This window comes from Propithecus coquereli, unplaced genomic scaffold, assembly GCF_000956105.1.
Source record: "Propithecus coquereli isolate 6110/MARCELLA unplaced genomic scaffold, Pcoq_1.0 Scaffold1, whole genome shotgun sequence".
Taxonomy (NCBI): domain Eukaryota; kingdom Metazoa; phylum Chordata; class Mammalia; order Primates; family Indriidae; genus Propithecus; species Propithecus coquereli.
The window spans coordinates 12,127,232-12,140,954 of NW_012133857.1; the positions used below are offsets into that span (position 1 = coordinate 12,127,232).

Sequence of the window (13,723 nt, forward strand, 5' to 3'; positions counted from 1 at the left end):
GGGTGTGGCAACCACCCCAGCAGGTGTGGGGGTGCCCAGGCTCTGCTCCACGCCATGGGTGGTCCCGATGCAGGTCCTGGCAGCACTCATAGTGTGCACCAGCTGTATGGTGGCAGCAGACACAAAGCCCATGTACCTAGCAGGGAGGAGTAAGACAGGTCTTCCCCAGTGCCCCAGCTTGCCCACCCCACCAGCCACAGGATGTCTTTCCCATAGTCCTCACCATGCCTTCCACATTGGCCGGGGCCCCAGGTGCAATTCTGACCATGAGCTCAAGAGGGTGTAGTAGCAGAAAGGGTGTCCCTTGAGGTCCCTCAGGAGCCTGTCACCCAGCATGTGCAGTTTGGAGAAGTATACACAGAGGTTAGTCACACGCAGAAGCTTTGGAGACACAGATGGTCAGACCTCAGGTGCTTTGGTCCTCACTCCTCTATGGCTGGGGAGGAGGGGAAGGAATGGGGAGAGTCTCTCCCCCCTCTGCATCCTTACAGCCACCTTCTCCAGCACCCATGCTGTGGGGCTCCCCCATCTCTGCTTCCCTGGGGCCCCCACCATGGTGATAATTCCACCTCTGTGGCGAGGATCTCCTTTCTCCAGTTTTGATGTCACTCCTGAACTGAGACCTGCACATTTCAGTACTCCCTGGACACCCCACCCTGGCATCAACAGGTATCTGAAACCCAATTCTCCAGTGCATAAAGGATTCCACTTCCCAGCCCATTGTCCAAACTAGAAATCTGCTTATCATATAGCCAAACCACCTACAGTCACCTACACATAAGATTATAATGGAGAGGAAAAATTCCTATCACCTAGTGATGTAGTAGCTGTCATAACATCGTAGGGCAACACATTACTCATATGTTTGTGGTGATCCTGTGTAAACAAACCTACTGTGCCGCCTGTCATATAAAAGTACAGCACCTACAATTATGTATAGTACATAATACTTGATGATAGTAAGTTACTGGTTTATGTATTTACTATACTATCCTTTTTATTGTTAGAGTGTACTCTTGTTCTCCTACTTATTTTTTCTAATTTTATTTTAGGTTTTTTAGAGACAGGGTCTTGCTCTGTCACCCAAGCGGGAGTGCAGTGGTATGATCATAGCTAACTGCACCCTGGAACTCCTGGGCTCAAGCGATCCTCCTGCCTCAGCCTCCCCTGTAGCTGGGACTACAGGCGCTCGCCACCACACCTGGCTAATTTTTACTATTTTTAGTAGAGACGGAGGTCTCACTCTTGCCCAGGCTGGTCTCGAACTCCTGACTTCAAGCAATCCTCCTGCCTCAGCCTCCCAGAGTGCTAGGATTACAGATGTGAGCCACCATACCCAACCTAAAAAATTTTTTTGTAGAGATGGGAGTCTCCCTATGTTGCCCAGCCTGGTCTTGAACTCCTGGCCTCAAGCAATCCACCTGCCTCAGCCTCCTTAGTAGCTGGGACTACAAGTGAGAACCACCATGCCCAGCTTTCTTTCTACTTATTAAAAAAAAAAGTTAACTGTGAAACAGCCTCAGATAGGTCCTTCAGGAGGTATTCCAGATGGTTTTGTTATCACAGGAGATGACAGCTCCATGTGTTACTGCCCCTGAAGACCTTCCAGTGGGACAAGATATGGAGGTGGAAGACAGTGATATTGATGATCCTGACCCTGTGTAGGTCTAGGCTAATGTGTGTTTGTGTTTTCATTTTTAACAAAACAGTTCAAAAGGTAAAAAAAATCTTTTAATATAAAAAAGCTCATAGAATAAGGATGTAAGGAAAATATTTTTGTACAGCTGTAAAATTTGCTTGTGTTTTAAACTAAGTGTTGTTACAAAAGAGAAAGTTTAAAAAGTTTTTAAAGTAAAAAAGTTTTAGTAAGTTAAGGTTATTATTGAAGAAAAAATTTCAAAATAAATTTAGTGTAGCCTAAGTGCACAGTGTTTATAAAGTCTACAGTAGTGTACAGGAATGTCCTAGGCCTTCACATTCACTCACCACTCACTCCTGACTTACCCAAAGCAACTTCCAGTCCTGCAAGCTCCATTCATGGTAACTGCTCTATACAGGTCTATCAATTTTTATCTTTTATACCTTACTTTTACGGTATCTTTTCTGTATTTAGATGTTTAGATACACGAATACTTACCACTGTGTCACAATTGCCTACAGTATTCAGTACAGTCATGTGCTGTACAGGTTTGTAGCCTAGGAGTAAGAAGCTCTACCATTTAGTCTAGGTGTGTAGTATGCTATACCATCCAGGTTTGTGTAAGTACACTCTCACTAATGACACATTTCTCATAAAGTATCCCTAAATGATGCACAACTGTAGTTTATTTATCAACTGTCTTTCTTACTGTGATTTCAGCTTCAAGAAGACAGATATCTATTCTGTCTGCTTCCCATCAAAAACTGCTCAGAGGCCGGGTGTGGTGGCTCACGCCTGTAATCCTAGCACTCTGGGAGGCCGAGGCGGGTGGATCATTTGAGCTCAGGAGTTCGAGACCAGCCTGAGCAAGAGCGAGACCCCGTCTCTACTAAAAATAGAAAGAAATTACTTGGACAACTAAAAATCTATATAGAAAAAAATTAGCCGAGCATGGTGGCGCATGTCTGTAGTCCCAGCTACTCGGGAGGCTGAGGCAGAAGGATTGCTTGAGCCCAGGAGTTTGAGGTTGCTATGAGCTAGGCTGACGCCATGGCACTCTAACCCAGGCAACAGAGTAAGACTCTGTCTCAAAAAAAAAAAGAAAAAAGAAAAAACTGCCCAGAAGATGCCTGGCAGAGGGCGGGGCTCAATTGTCGCTTGTTAAATGAACTCGTTGATGAAGGGATGGCTTCTCTCTCTGCTCCATACCTTAGGTTAGGTACCAACCTGAAGCTACCTCCTACATCTTTCCTCTGTATGTCTCCCCTCTTTCCTGATCAGCGGCAAAAGCAACAGCAGCTTGCAGACCTATTATGAGGGCTCAGGATGAGCAGCTGGTAACAACCACAGTCAAGGTGGCCAGGAAGTACCCAGAGGATGTAGAGAACAAGCTAGTTTGTGGTTTGTCTTGCTCTGGTACCCTCTTGGCTTGGCTCTGGGCTTCCTTCCTGGGTTGTTTACGTGGCTCTCTTGTCCTTTAATAAGACTTCTTTACAAGGAAGGGGTCGCATCCGGAGGTGCCTTGGTGCCACCTAGAGGCAGTTGCAGAGATGAAGGGCACCAACTAAGGCCAGGGTCATGAATCGAGAAGGGAAGATGTCAGGTGGACCATAACAGCAGCAGTGATGGGGGCCCAAAAAGGGGAGACATATGAGGGGCAGTGACAGGAGCAGAGATAGGGAACAGTGATAGGGACAGGAATGAGGGATCATGATGGGGCCTCACAAAGGGGTTCAGTGATGGGGCACTGGGCACACATATAGGGTAACAGTGATTAAGACAGGGATGGGAGGTCACAAGGACCACAATAAATGATCATGATGGGAGGTCAGGCATAGTGGCTCATAACTGTAATCCTAGCACTCTGGAAGGCTGAGGTGGGAGGATCGCTTGAGGTCAGGAATTCAAAACCAGCCTGAGCAAGAGTGAGACCCCAACTCTACCAAAAATAGAAAAAAATAGCTGGGCATGGTGGTGTGTACCTGTAGTCCCAGCTACCTGGGAGGCTGAGGCAGGAGGATCACTTGAGCCCAGGAGCTTGAGGTTGCAGTGAGCTATGATGACACCACTGCACTCTGGCTGGGGGGACAGAGCAAGATTCTGTCAAAAAAAAAAAAAAAAAAAAAAGACCATGATGGGTCAGAGCCAGGGAATGACCCAGGGAAACTGAGCTGGCTTACCTGCTTGCCCTGTCCCACCAGTGCCTACCCCAGGCAGGGCCTCACTTTCCCCTCAGTGAGTATCTGATTCTGTTGTGACACACAAAGGGTACAGGATTGGGTCTGGGGATGATTACCCTTAATCTCAGGGTTGTTTCAGGCCTTGCCTGGAATGACTGGGTCCAGAACTTTGAAAATTACTTGAGAGGAAGCAGGCTGGCTTGAGCCTCTGATTTCACCCCAGAGCCTAATCCCCTCTTTCCCTGGGCCTGACCTCACCCTCAGAGAAAGGCTCAACGTCTGAGTAATGCTGGCCACAGATGAGGTCACTAACCCTGTGTCCTGGGAAAGAGGCATGAGCAGTTGCGGGCAAAGTATCAGTACATGTGCCAGAACAGCCATGGTCCACTGAGCGCTCAAGGAGCAGACTGCTGGGCAGAATGTCTGAGGACAAGAGGTTCTCTTGGGTCACTAGGACATCAGGTAGGGAGACAAGGGTCAGCACTTACTGAGCAAGGCTTCAGGCTGGGGCACTGGGTACTGTCAATGTCATGATGAGGTAGATAAAGTAATGAAGTCAGTAAAGTAGAAGGTACCCTCTAGGTCCAGCTGGATGGTGATGTGTTAACACCTGCACCTTTAGCCATGAGATCTAATCAGAGTGACCAGGCTCTGACCCCACACCCCAGACTCACACACATAGGCACACTGGCACCCTCATCACTCTTTGCCTGCCACCATAGCTACTCCAGGAGATCACATTCTCAATGTCATGGCCTCCCTGGTCCCAAAAGTCACAGAAGCAGCAATTCTTAAGAGTCCTGGGGTAGGGCCCAGGGCTAGACTGGAGGTTCACGGTCAGACCTCTACTCCAAAATGTCACAGCACAAGCTTCTCTCCAGTGCCCCCACAAAGCCATACCTGCCCAGGACACTCCAAAGACACTAGTCTCCAAATCACTCACCCTCCTCCCCACCTGCAGATGACTGACAATGCAGTAGGATTCAGGGCCATGGAGGACATAGGTGGATGAAATTTGAAGGCTCTGGCCATGGCCAACCACCCAGGTTGCTGGTGGGTGGGTAGCAACTACCATTTGAGCAGCCAGGTGGGGGAAGCATATCTGGTACTTCCTAGATTGTTCTAGGAGCCTAGGCTGGGAGGGGCAGGGTCTAAGTAGTGATCCTACAGATATCTCCTACCTCACCCACCCCACAAAGAGGGCCAATATTTCCTCTCCCTCTGAGGAAGAGCTAACTTTTCACCCATTGGTGGCAGCAGCAGCAGAACTGGAAGGAGAGGGCCCAACCCAGATGGGAGTCCTGGGCACTGGGAGCTGGGATTAGACCTGAGAGGATGCTTAGTGGGCCCCAAGCTGAGTGGCACTTGAAGAGCTGAGGGTAGCCCTCAGGTCATTCCCCATACTCACACTGTAGATGAAAGCAGAACTGTCAGAGGCAAGAAGCATGAAGGGATGTGAGGCCACAGTACAGCAGAGAGCAAGGGGGTCCTCAGTGTGGGGGAACCAAGGGCAGACACACCCAGGGCAAGGATGTTAATAGCAGCCACCAGATACAGAAGGGGGAAGGGGCACCAAGAAGCACACACGGCCTTACGCTAGGTCCACCAACCAGGGCAGCTGTGTGCTAGTGGGGTGCAAACACACAGAGACAGAAAAGACCTGATTCTCATTCAAATGATGCTCCCATCCTCAGCCCTGAAAGGCTGTTGTCTCTAGAAGCCTCTGGGGAATGCATCCGCTCCCTGCCCACCCCAGCAGCTGCCATTCAGCCTGGGCAGCCAGCAATGCACTGTAGGTTGGTGGGGCAGTTAGTTCCATTCAAGGGACCAGAGCTCAGCCCCCTCTCCAAAGCAGAAAAGGCCGACAATGTCTGAAACATACAGGCCTGTGTTGGGGGGCATGATGAGGCTGGACCTGGGAGTAGAAAACACTTGAAATCCATGCAGAAAGCACTGATGAGGCAGCTGTGGAAACCCTTCTGGCTCCGCTATCGCAGGTACCCCACCCAACCAAAGAGAAAATTTTTTGGTCAGTCAGAACAGGCTCTGAGGTCCTGACTCAACACCCAGCCCCTTGCCACTAAGTTGAAGCTAGTCACTCCCTCCCAGGAGAGCAGAGTAGTGGGGAGGTTCCTCAACCCCTTCAGGTCTGGCCCCACACCAGATAGGCCCAGGCAAAGCCCCAAGGTTTCAGCCAGGCTGTTGTGCTTGGTTCCTGGGGACCAGTACCACAAAGGCTCCCTTCCCTGCTGGCTGCAAGATTCCCTGAGGAACTGGACTGTCTGGATAACAAATCAGGGCAGTCTCAAAGGGAGGTATCTTACCTCACAGTAGCTCTACTCCTGCCCTCAGGGGAAGCCTCTCACACAGCCACAGAAGCCAGCACCTGAGTTTTCCCTATCTCTCCAAAGGGGCATGGGACCTGGCCCCTCCCACAATCCCCTCTCTGGCAGGCCTGCTCCTGGGGCCATTTTCCCTATATGCTCCAACTGGCCTGCCAGCAGCCATACACAAAAAAAAGACCATGGAGGGTGGGCAGGGAGACTGGAAGGTGAAAAGGTATAAAACGTGATAGATGGAACAGTGGACATACAACTTGAGTAACAAGTCACAGTGCATCGCGCCATGAGAACACCCCACCCGCCCGCCCACCCCAACCCACACCACACCACACCACATCCTCCAGTTTCTGAAAGGAGGCTGGTGGCCGCCAGGGCCCTGGAGAGGTACCCAGAGTCCTCGAGGTTGTGGAGTCCTTGAGCATAGCACACTGTGCCACTGGCCACACAGACAGCTAGGCTGTTTCCCCAAACATTGCTGTGTGAAGCAATCACGGTGCTGAATATGGCAGCAACGGCTGGAGCCGTATCACAGGAGATAGGTTCATACGGAGGATCCGTTGAGCCCGCTGCCGCACCTCATCATCTGAGGAGCGCTTATCTACCTTTATGGCACGAAACTTTAGCAGCTTTGCTGTTCCAGGCCCTAGCCATGCCTTAGGAGATTGGGGCCCAAGCCGTGTTCTCTTCTTGGGAGGAAGACCTTTTGCCTCCTCAGCCCTTTTCCTCTTCTGTCCAACAGTCTCAGGGCGGCTTTTCTGGTCCTTTCTTGCAGTTCTAGCCTGAGCAGACCCCTTTGGCCTGCCCCTGTCCCTGGACTGGGTCCAAGCTGCCTTGGCTTTGGCCTTGGCCTTGGCCCGCACTGCCTTGGCCTTAGCCCTGGCCTGTGCCGCCATGGCCTTGGCCTTGGCCTTGGCCCTGGCCCGTGCAGTCTTGGCCTTAGCTCGTGCTGCCTTGGCCTTAGCTCTTGAGGCCTTGGCCTTGGCCTGTGCTACTTTGGCCTTGGCAGCCTTGGCCTGTGTTTGAGACACCTTGGCCCGGGCACAGGCAGCTTTGGCCAGTGTTCGAACTGCCTTGGCCTGGGCTCTTTTGGTGCCCAGGGCAGATCCCCCTTTCATTCGCAGGCCACTGAGGGACCCAGTGGCTTTGTAGGTCTTGCTGTGGAGCCCAGTGCCTCGTCGGGGTCCAGCCCCGGGGCCTTTACGAGTCAGACACTTAGGGCCCTTGCTTGTGGTTTTTCTGGGAGCCTTAGACCGGGGTTTCCCTGGACCTTTTCCTGAACCTTTCCGCAGTTTCAGAGGAGAGTCTGCAAGCGAGAGCTGCAGTGACTGTGCCTTGTGCTTGGCACCCAAGCAGGGCATGGGAGTCTTGAGCGGAACCAGGGCTTCAAGGACAACAGAGAGCCGCATGGCAGGGTAGACACCTGGATAGAGGTGGGTGGGGAAGCCCACTGCTGCACCCCGGGCACGGTTGGCACTTGATTGCTTCAAGGAGCTCAACAGCAGGTTGGTAGTAGCATGCTTGGCAAGGGCTGGTGTGGATGCTTTGGCCAGTCTGCCAGACAGTGGCACAGGGAGCAGTGTAGCCCGGCCTGCGGGCAGCCGCATGGCAGTTCGGGGAGCACTGGCTGGAGGTGATGTGGCAGCTGGGTTGGGAGCACGAGCTTGCAGCTTTGTCTGGCTTGGGGGGTTGGCTGTGCATGAACTATAGCCATACACATCACCACTGCGCAGGATGGTAGGTTGGAAGCCATCATCTCGCAGGCCCTGCAGGAAGGCCACAAGCTGGGCCTCTGTGGCACTGAGATCCTGGCTCATGGGGTTAAAGACAAGCAGCGCCTCTTCCAGGGCCTTCTTCCCTGCCGTGGAGATACGCGACCAGGAGTGCACAGCTTTTTCCTCCACATGCTGCACCACCACACTCATGGCATTAGGCACTGCAGATCTGCCTGGGTATCCGCAAACCAGTGCTTGGCACCTCCAAGGCAAGAGGAAAACAGTCAATAAGAATGGCACTGAGATAGGGGGCCAGAACAGGTAGACAAGTCAATCAGGGCCCCCACTCTGTGATACCGAGGGGCCTGGCCACAGTGAGCCACCCCCTGGTATAAACCTTGGTCTCCTGACCCTCTACCATGTTGGGGTGGGAGGAGGGTGGTATGGGTCAGGTAGCTTCTTCAGGATACATGCTCAGAAGCACTTTAGAGCCATTCAACCTACTGCTGGGTTCCTGGAAAGATTTAAGTCTGGCCCATTTTTAGTTCAATTCTGTATTTTCTGAGGCCAGAAACCTAATATTAGTTTCAGCCCTGGGAACACAGGCAAATAGCCCTGTCCTCAAGGAGGCCAGTGCAGAAAGCAAGCCAAAGCCACCTTTAAGGTTCTTAGGAGTGTACAGTAGCACCCAGGTCAGCTTGCCAATGGGTCAGGGAAGGATTCCTGGGAGAGGCAATACTTAGCTAGGATATGAGTGATGAATGGGAAAGGACAAGATGGAAATGAGGAACAGCCAATGCAATGGCTCCAAAGTAAGAAAGAATAAAGGACACATGGTGTGGGGTCTCAGGTCAGCTGAGCTTGCCAATGGATTCCTGAGAGGCAACACTTAGCTGGGATATGACTGATGAACAGGAAAGAACCAGATGGAAATGAGGAACAACCAATGCAATGGCTCTGAAGTGAAAAAGAATAAGGCACACTTGCTATGGGGTCTGGGGTCAGGGCTGGTGGTCTAGCTGGAAAAACAGGTCAGGGCAGAGTAAAAAAGAGCCTTGAGTGTTGGCCAGAGGGCCCAGACTTACACTCAATATCCATGCCCATCTCTGTTTCTTCAGCAGTTTGTGTTCAAGTACAGAGGCGGGGTTGGGTAGAGGAATCTGCCTGCCCACGATAAGTTCTGTTTTCAGAGTCCTCAGACAGGCTACTCAGCACACCAATTCCTAGCTCCAGACACATGGAGACCAAACCCAGGGAAAGAGCCAAACTTTTCTTCAACAGAAACTAAAAAGCTGATAAGTAGTAGGTGCCCATGACATATCTTTCGGTAACCAGAGAGCCAAGAGCTCAAGGTCTGAGGAAAGTGGGGGCCAAAAGCCCCATATAGGATGGTGAGTCAAGTGGACATTAGAGGTCTGAGCCTTTCTACCTCAGGCTTGGAGGGATGGAGACCTCGGAACAGCCCAAGTAAAGCTATCTGGGAACACCCAACTTGTCCCAAGCTTTCTTGAAGAAGCTGTGGCTATCGATCATGACTATTATCTAATATTCAATCCAACATGTGAGAGGTCCCAGAGGCAGGAGGCAACTCTCCAACTGCAGGGAAGCATTAAAAGATCAGCTGGGATAAGGCAGGTCCCTGGGGCCATCCGGCCCATCTGTGCAGCTTCTTCTGGCTGCCCTAATGGAGCAGATGAAGTCTTCAGAATTCCCTGGAGAAAGTACCCAGGAGCTCTTTGTTTGGAAACATTCTAGGATCCTCAGGTGTCTCAGGCACTTCCCCTCCCCAGAGGCCATTCTCCAAGCACAATCCTCGCACGTGACGTTAGTTATTTTATTAATTTTTTTTCTGGAGGGTGTAGTTCCCAGGGTAGTAAACTGTAAAATAAATAGGGAGGAACCTATTTCCCACCCACAAACGCCCTCCAGCACGGATGTTGGGGGTGACCTAGGGGCTCTTCCGCCAGGTCGTGCCAGGCCCTCGGGAAAGGTCTTCTGGGCTTTCAAGACGCTTCGGAAACAGGCTGCTGCCAGGCCCCCAACTTCCCTTCACACGTGCCCCCGCGGCCGGCAGGAGAAGCTGACGGAAGATGGGGGGGCGGGAGAGGAGCCATCCAGGCGGACCGGGGGCGGGGACAGATCAGGGCCCTCGGGCTGGGAGTCCGCGTCCCTAGGGCCCGAACCGCGGAGAGGAGGCGGGGGTCATGGCGGCAGCGAAACGTGCGGGTCGAGCAGTGCTAGCCAGACTGAGACCGCGCAGCCCCAGGGTGGAGTCGCTGGGCGCGGGGTGGGGGTGGGGTGGGGGTCTCGGCCGGGCCGGCGGAGGACGCGGGTCCGCGAAGAGTTGGCTGCGGGCCCTTCCGCCCTGCAGCCTCGCGGGCCGCCCCTCCGCGACGCGGCTAGGCCCGCGGCTCCAACCTACCGGCGCCGCCGCGGGGACCCAAGACGCGCCTCTGCGCCGCCTCCGCCGCTCCAACATGGCCGCCCGCTGCGCGCCGGAAGTGTGTCGCGCTTCCGCTTCCGGGACCTAGCCCGCCCTAGTGACCCTTGACCCTCGAGACCCCATTTCCCTCCAAAGTCTAAGAGCGGGGCATATTAGGTACCAGGGAGGGCTGCCTGGAGGTGGTGGCTAAGGGAACCGCTCCAGACCCATCTGGTCTTGTGCGGGAGTCTGAGGAACACAGGAACCCTTGGACGAGGCCCCAGGCAGGACACCCTGGAGGCCAGCTAAGACTGGATTAGGAGTCGTCTGACACCCTGTCTGAGGAGTACTGGTAGTGCATTAACATCTGGGAGGGGCTCCTGGCAAGGTGCAGGCCATTCTCCACCCTCTTGTCCTCCCTTAGCCACTGACAAGGCCCACTTAAAGAGGAGTGCCCCGTGACAGGGACTGTCTTAGGGGAGCTCCTTTGTTTTGCATTAAGGATGCTTCCTCTGAGGACAGCAGTCCCTCCTCTCTTCCTAAGAATGGGGCCTACTGCACATGGAATGAAAGGCTGGGGTGCACATGTGATCCCAAGTGCTGTAGGCAAGCCCAAAGCTATGCATGTCTATTCTGTGAGCCCCAGTTTACCATTGTGGGCCTGAATATACTTGCCCATGCATGTGTACACAGGTATAGTGGAGAGATAGCCCCTCAATAGTAGGAAGTCCTGCCTCCAGTCTTAACACTGTCCAGAATCCCTGTCTTTTTGCCTAGCAGTCTGGGATCTCAGTCTTTCTACCTATGCCCTGGGGCCAGCAAAGGGGTGCTGGTTACAGGGCTCACTGCCCAAGCAGTACCAGCTCAGAGGACACAGGTCAAAATTAAACATGACTTCAGTCTATGACTTCAGATGAGGAGTCAGAATGGTTTCCACAGCTCTGACCAAAGGCCTCTCTAGTCAGGGGTCCCCAAGTCCAGGTTGGGAACCATCATGGGAGCCCTGGTTTCATGGATGAGGTAGTGGAGGCATTTGTAGTTGGGTCGGAGCCTGAGCCAGGAGGCAGAAATACTGCCACAACTCTTGGACCCTGACCCTTGCAATGGTGCCACATTTGGTAGTTGGGGTCATGTAGAAGTCTATTGGCAGTCATAAGAGGGTGGCTGGATGCTTTGTTTAGGAACTGGGTGTTAACCCTCCTCCCTCCCCATATGACCCCAGGATCCTCTGGCTGCTCTGTATTTCCCCTGCCTATACAGAGGGGTCCAGGCACCCGTAAAGACAAGTGCCCACTTCACTCAGCAGTGCCCTAGGCCTCACTTGGTGTCCCTTAGCTTCTTAGGGCCTCAGTACTGATGGTGGGGTCCTCAGTGTTTTCAAACATAGCCAGGGTATCCAAGAGGAACTGCAAAATCTCCTGCTCCTCTGGGGTCAGTGTTTCTAGGCCCTTGTCCTGTTAGAGAGAAAGGAAGAGTGGGGTTTCAAGTACAGAGTACAATCAGGAAGTCCCTCTTTGGTGCTTCCAGCCCCCAATTGTGGGTAAGCCCTGTCTATGGCCCTGTTCATGGTTGAGGGTTGGCTGTTCACTCTCAGGACTGATTCAACCTCACCTTCTATTCCAATGTCTTCTATAGCTTCTCTGAAGCCAACAGTGCTGCATCCCTGTGCACATGTGAGCTGTAGCTGGGCAAACAGAAGCCACTTCCATGAAGGGGCAGAGCCCAGCTTCCAGGGATGGCACCAGCCCAGGTATGTCCTGAAAAGAAGATCCTTCTCTGATGATGTCCAGCCCAGAGGTCAGGGCAAAATGGAGAACCAGGAAGGGTAAGTCCATCCTCTGGGTGTGTTTCTTCCAGACATGAGAACTGGGGAGGGGGTGGTGGTAGGGATTAGGGGTAAGGATCACAGGGTACCTAGCTCCCCAAAGGCAGAGCTGAACCTCCTGCCTCCTGGTCCCTAGTATGCCCCAGATAGAACTCTTTGGGAGCACTCATTAGAGCACAGTCTGATTTGACTCAGACTTTGGCGGATGCTGAACCTTACAGGCATAAATGGGATCAGACAGGATAAGGTGGAGAGAGAATACAGGGTGATCCCAAGATCCATCCCTTGCTCTCGAGTTGGCATCTTATATGATCCTAAGTGGACTCTTGGCCCCCTCCACCTGAGCAGAGAGATCTGGTGGAGATCTAGATGTGAGTGAAAACAGTGGCTTGGGAGGGGATGCTCCAAGAGAGGGGTACATGTGCCAGGGAGAAAAGCCAATGTTGAATCTTGAGGAGCCACTCAAAAGGGAGAGAGAGGAAGCAGGGCCTAAAAAAGATTCCAAGAGTCAGGACAACCAAGAGGAGGAAGCTGAGGTCACAAGGGGTGAAACTTCGAAGATACTAGCAAGATTTCAGTTGAGACAATGACCATAGGGACCCCCTAGTTTTAGCTATATGGTATTCCATGGTGACTTTTGCAAGAGAAAATTTTGGGGAGCAATGGCAGCAGACTGAGGTGGCATATTACAAGGAGGTAGAGACTGTGAAGGCAGATGGCTTCAAGAGTTTGGAGGGGGCCGAGGAGGGCGGATCACTTGAGCTCAGGAGTTTGAGACCAGCCTGAGCAAGAGCGAGATCCCATCTCTTCCACTAAAAATATAGAAAGAAATCAGCTGGACAACTAAGAATATATATAGAAAAAATTAGCCGGGCATGGTGGCACATGCCTGTAGTCCCAGCTACTCGGGAGGCTGAGGCAGAAGGATTGCTTGAGCCCAAGAGTTTGAGGTTGCTATGAGCTAGGCTGACGCCATGGCACTCTAGCCTGGGCAACAGAGTGAGACTCTATCTCAAAAAAAAAAAAAAAAAAGGAATTTGGAGGGAAGGGGAGAGGGTCTTGGGGTGCTGGGAAGTATCTAAAGGCAGGTGGCTTGTAAGTGCTTAATTGCTGGAAAGGAGGGGGGAGAGTTTGGAAAGGTAACAGTGGTAAATGTGAAGGGGTCTGCCCCAAGTGAGAAGCAAGTCTGGGGTGAAGTGGGATGGGAGGATGGGGGCCTTCTAGACAGGGTCTGTGCAGTCTGTAACCAGCCTTGGCACCACCCTTCTTGTCCAGGCCCTCTGACTCCAACTACCAGCCCCTGAAAGGTCATGGGCAAGGGTCTACCCACACTCTGGTTAGGCCAGAAGTCAGGTAGGCCAGGGAATTAATGCCCCTCAACAGCTCTCAACCCATGACTGATGGGGATTTGAGAATGAGTAACTCAGCTCCCCTTGCTCTTGGGGGCCCATGTTCTACATGGGCTCCCAGAATCCCCAGCAGGATTTGGTCCCAGTTGCCTATAGTGGTTGCTTGATGACACCTCCTTTACTGGCTGCTTTCCCTGTCTCCTTGCCACTGCTGGCATACCCTGGCATCACCTCCCACACTAACTATATGTACT

General features: G+C 52.5%; 1 protein-coding gene across 1 annotated transcript; it reads right to left on the bottom strand.

Moving 5' to 3' along the window:
• Window positions 1–6,374: 6,374 nt before the first annotated feature.
• Window positions 6,375–10,377, bottom strand: CCDC71 (coiled-coil domain containing 71). Its single transcript, XM_012647809.1, has 2 exons — window positions 10,296–10,377; window positions 6,375–8,135 (listed from the first exon to the last, which is right to left on the bottom strand). Exon 2 carries the CDS (start codon window positions 8,081–8,083, stop codon window positions 6,650–6,652), a length of 1,434 nt encoding a protein of 477 aa, XP_012503263.1. The 5' UTR covers window positions 8,084–8,135; window positions 10,296–10,377; the 3' UTR covers window positions 6,375–6,649.
• Window positions 10,378–13,723: the final 3,346 nt, after the last annotated feature.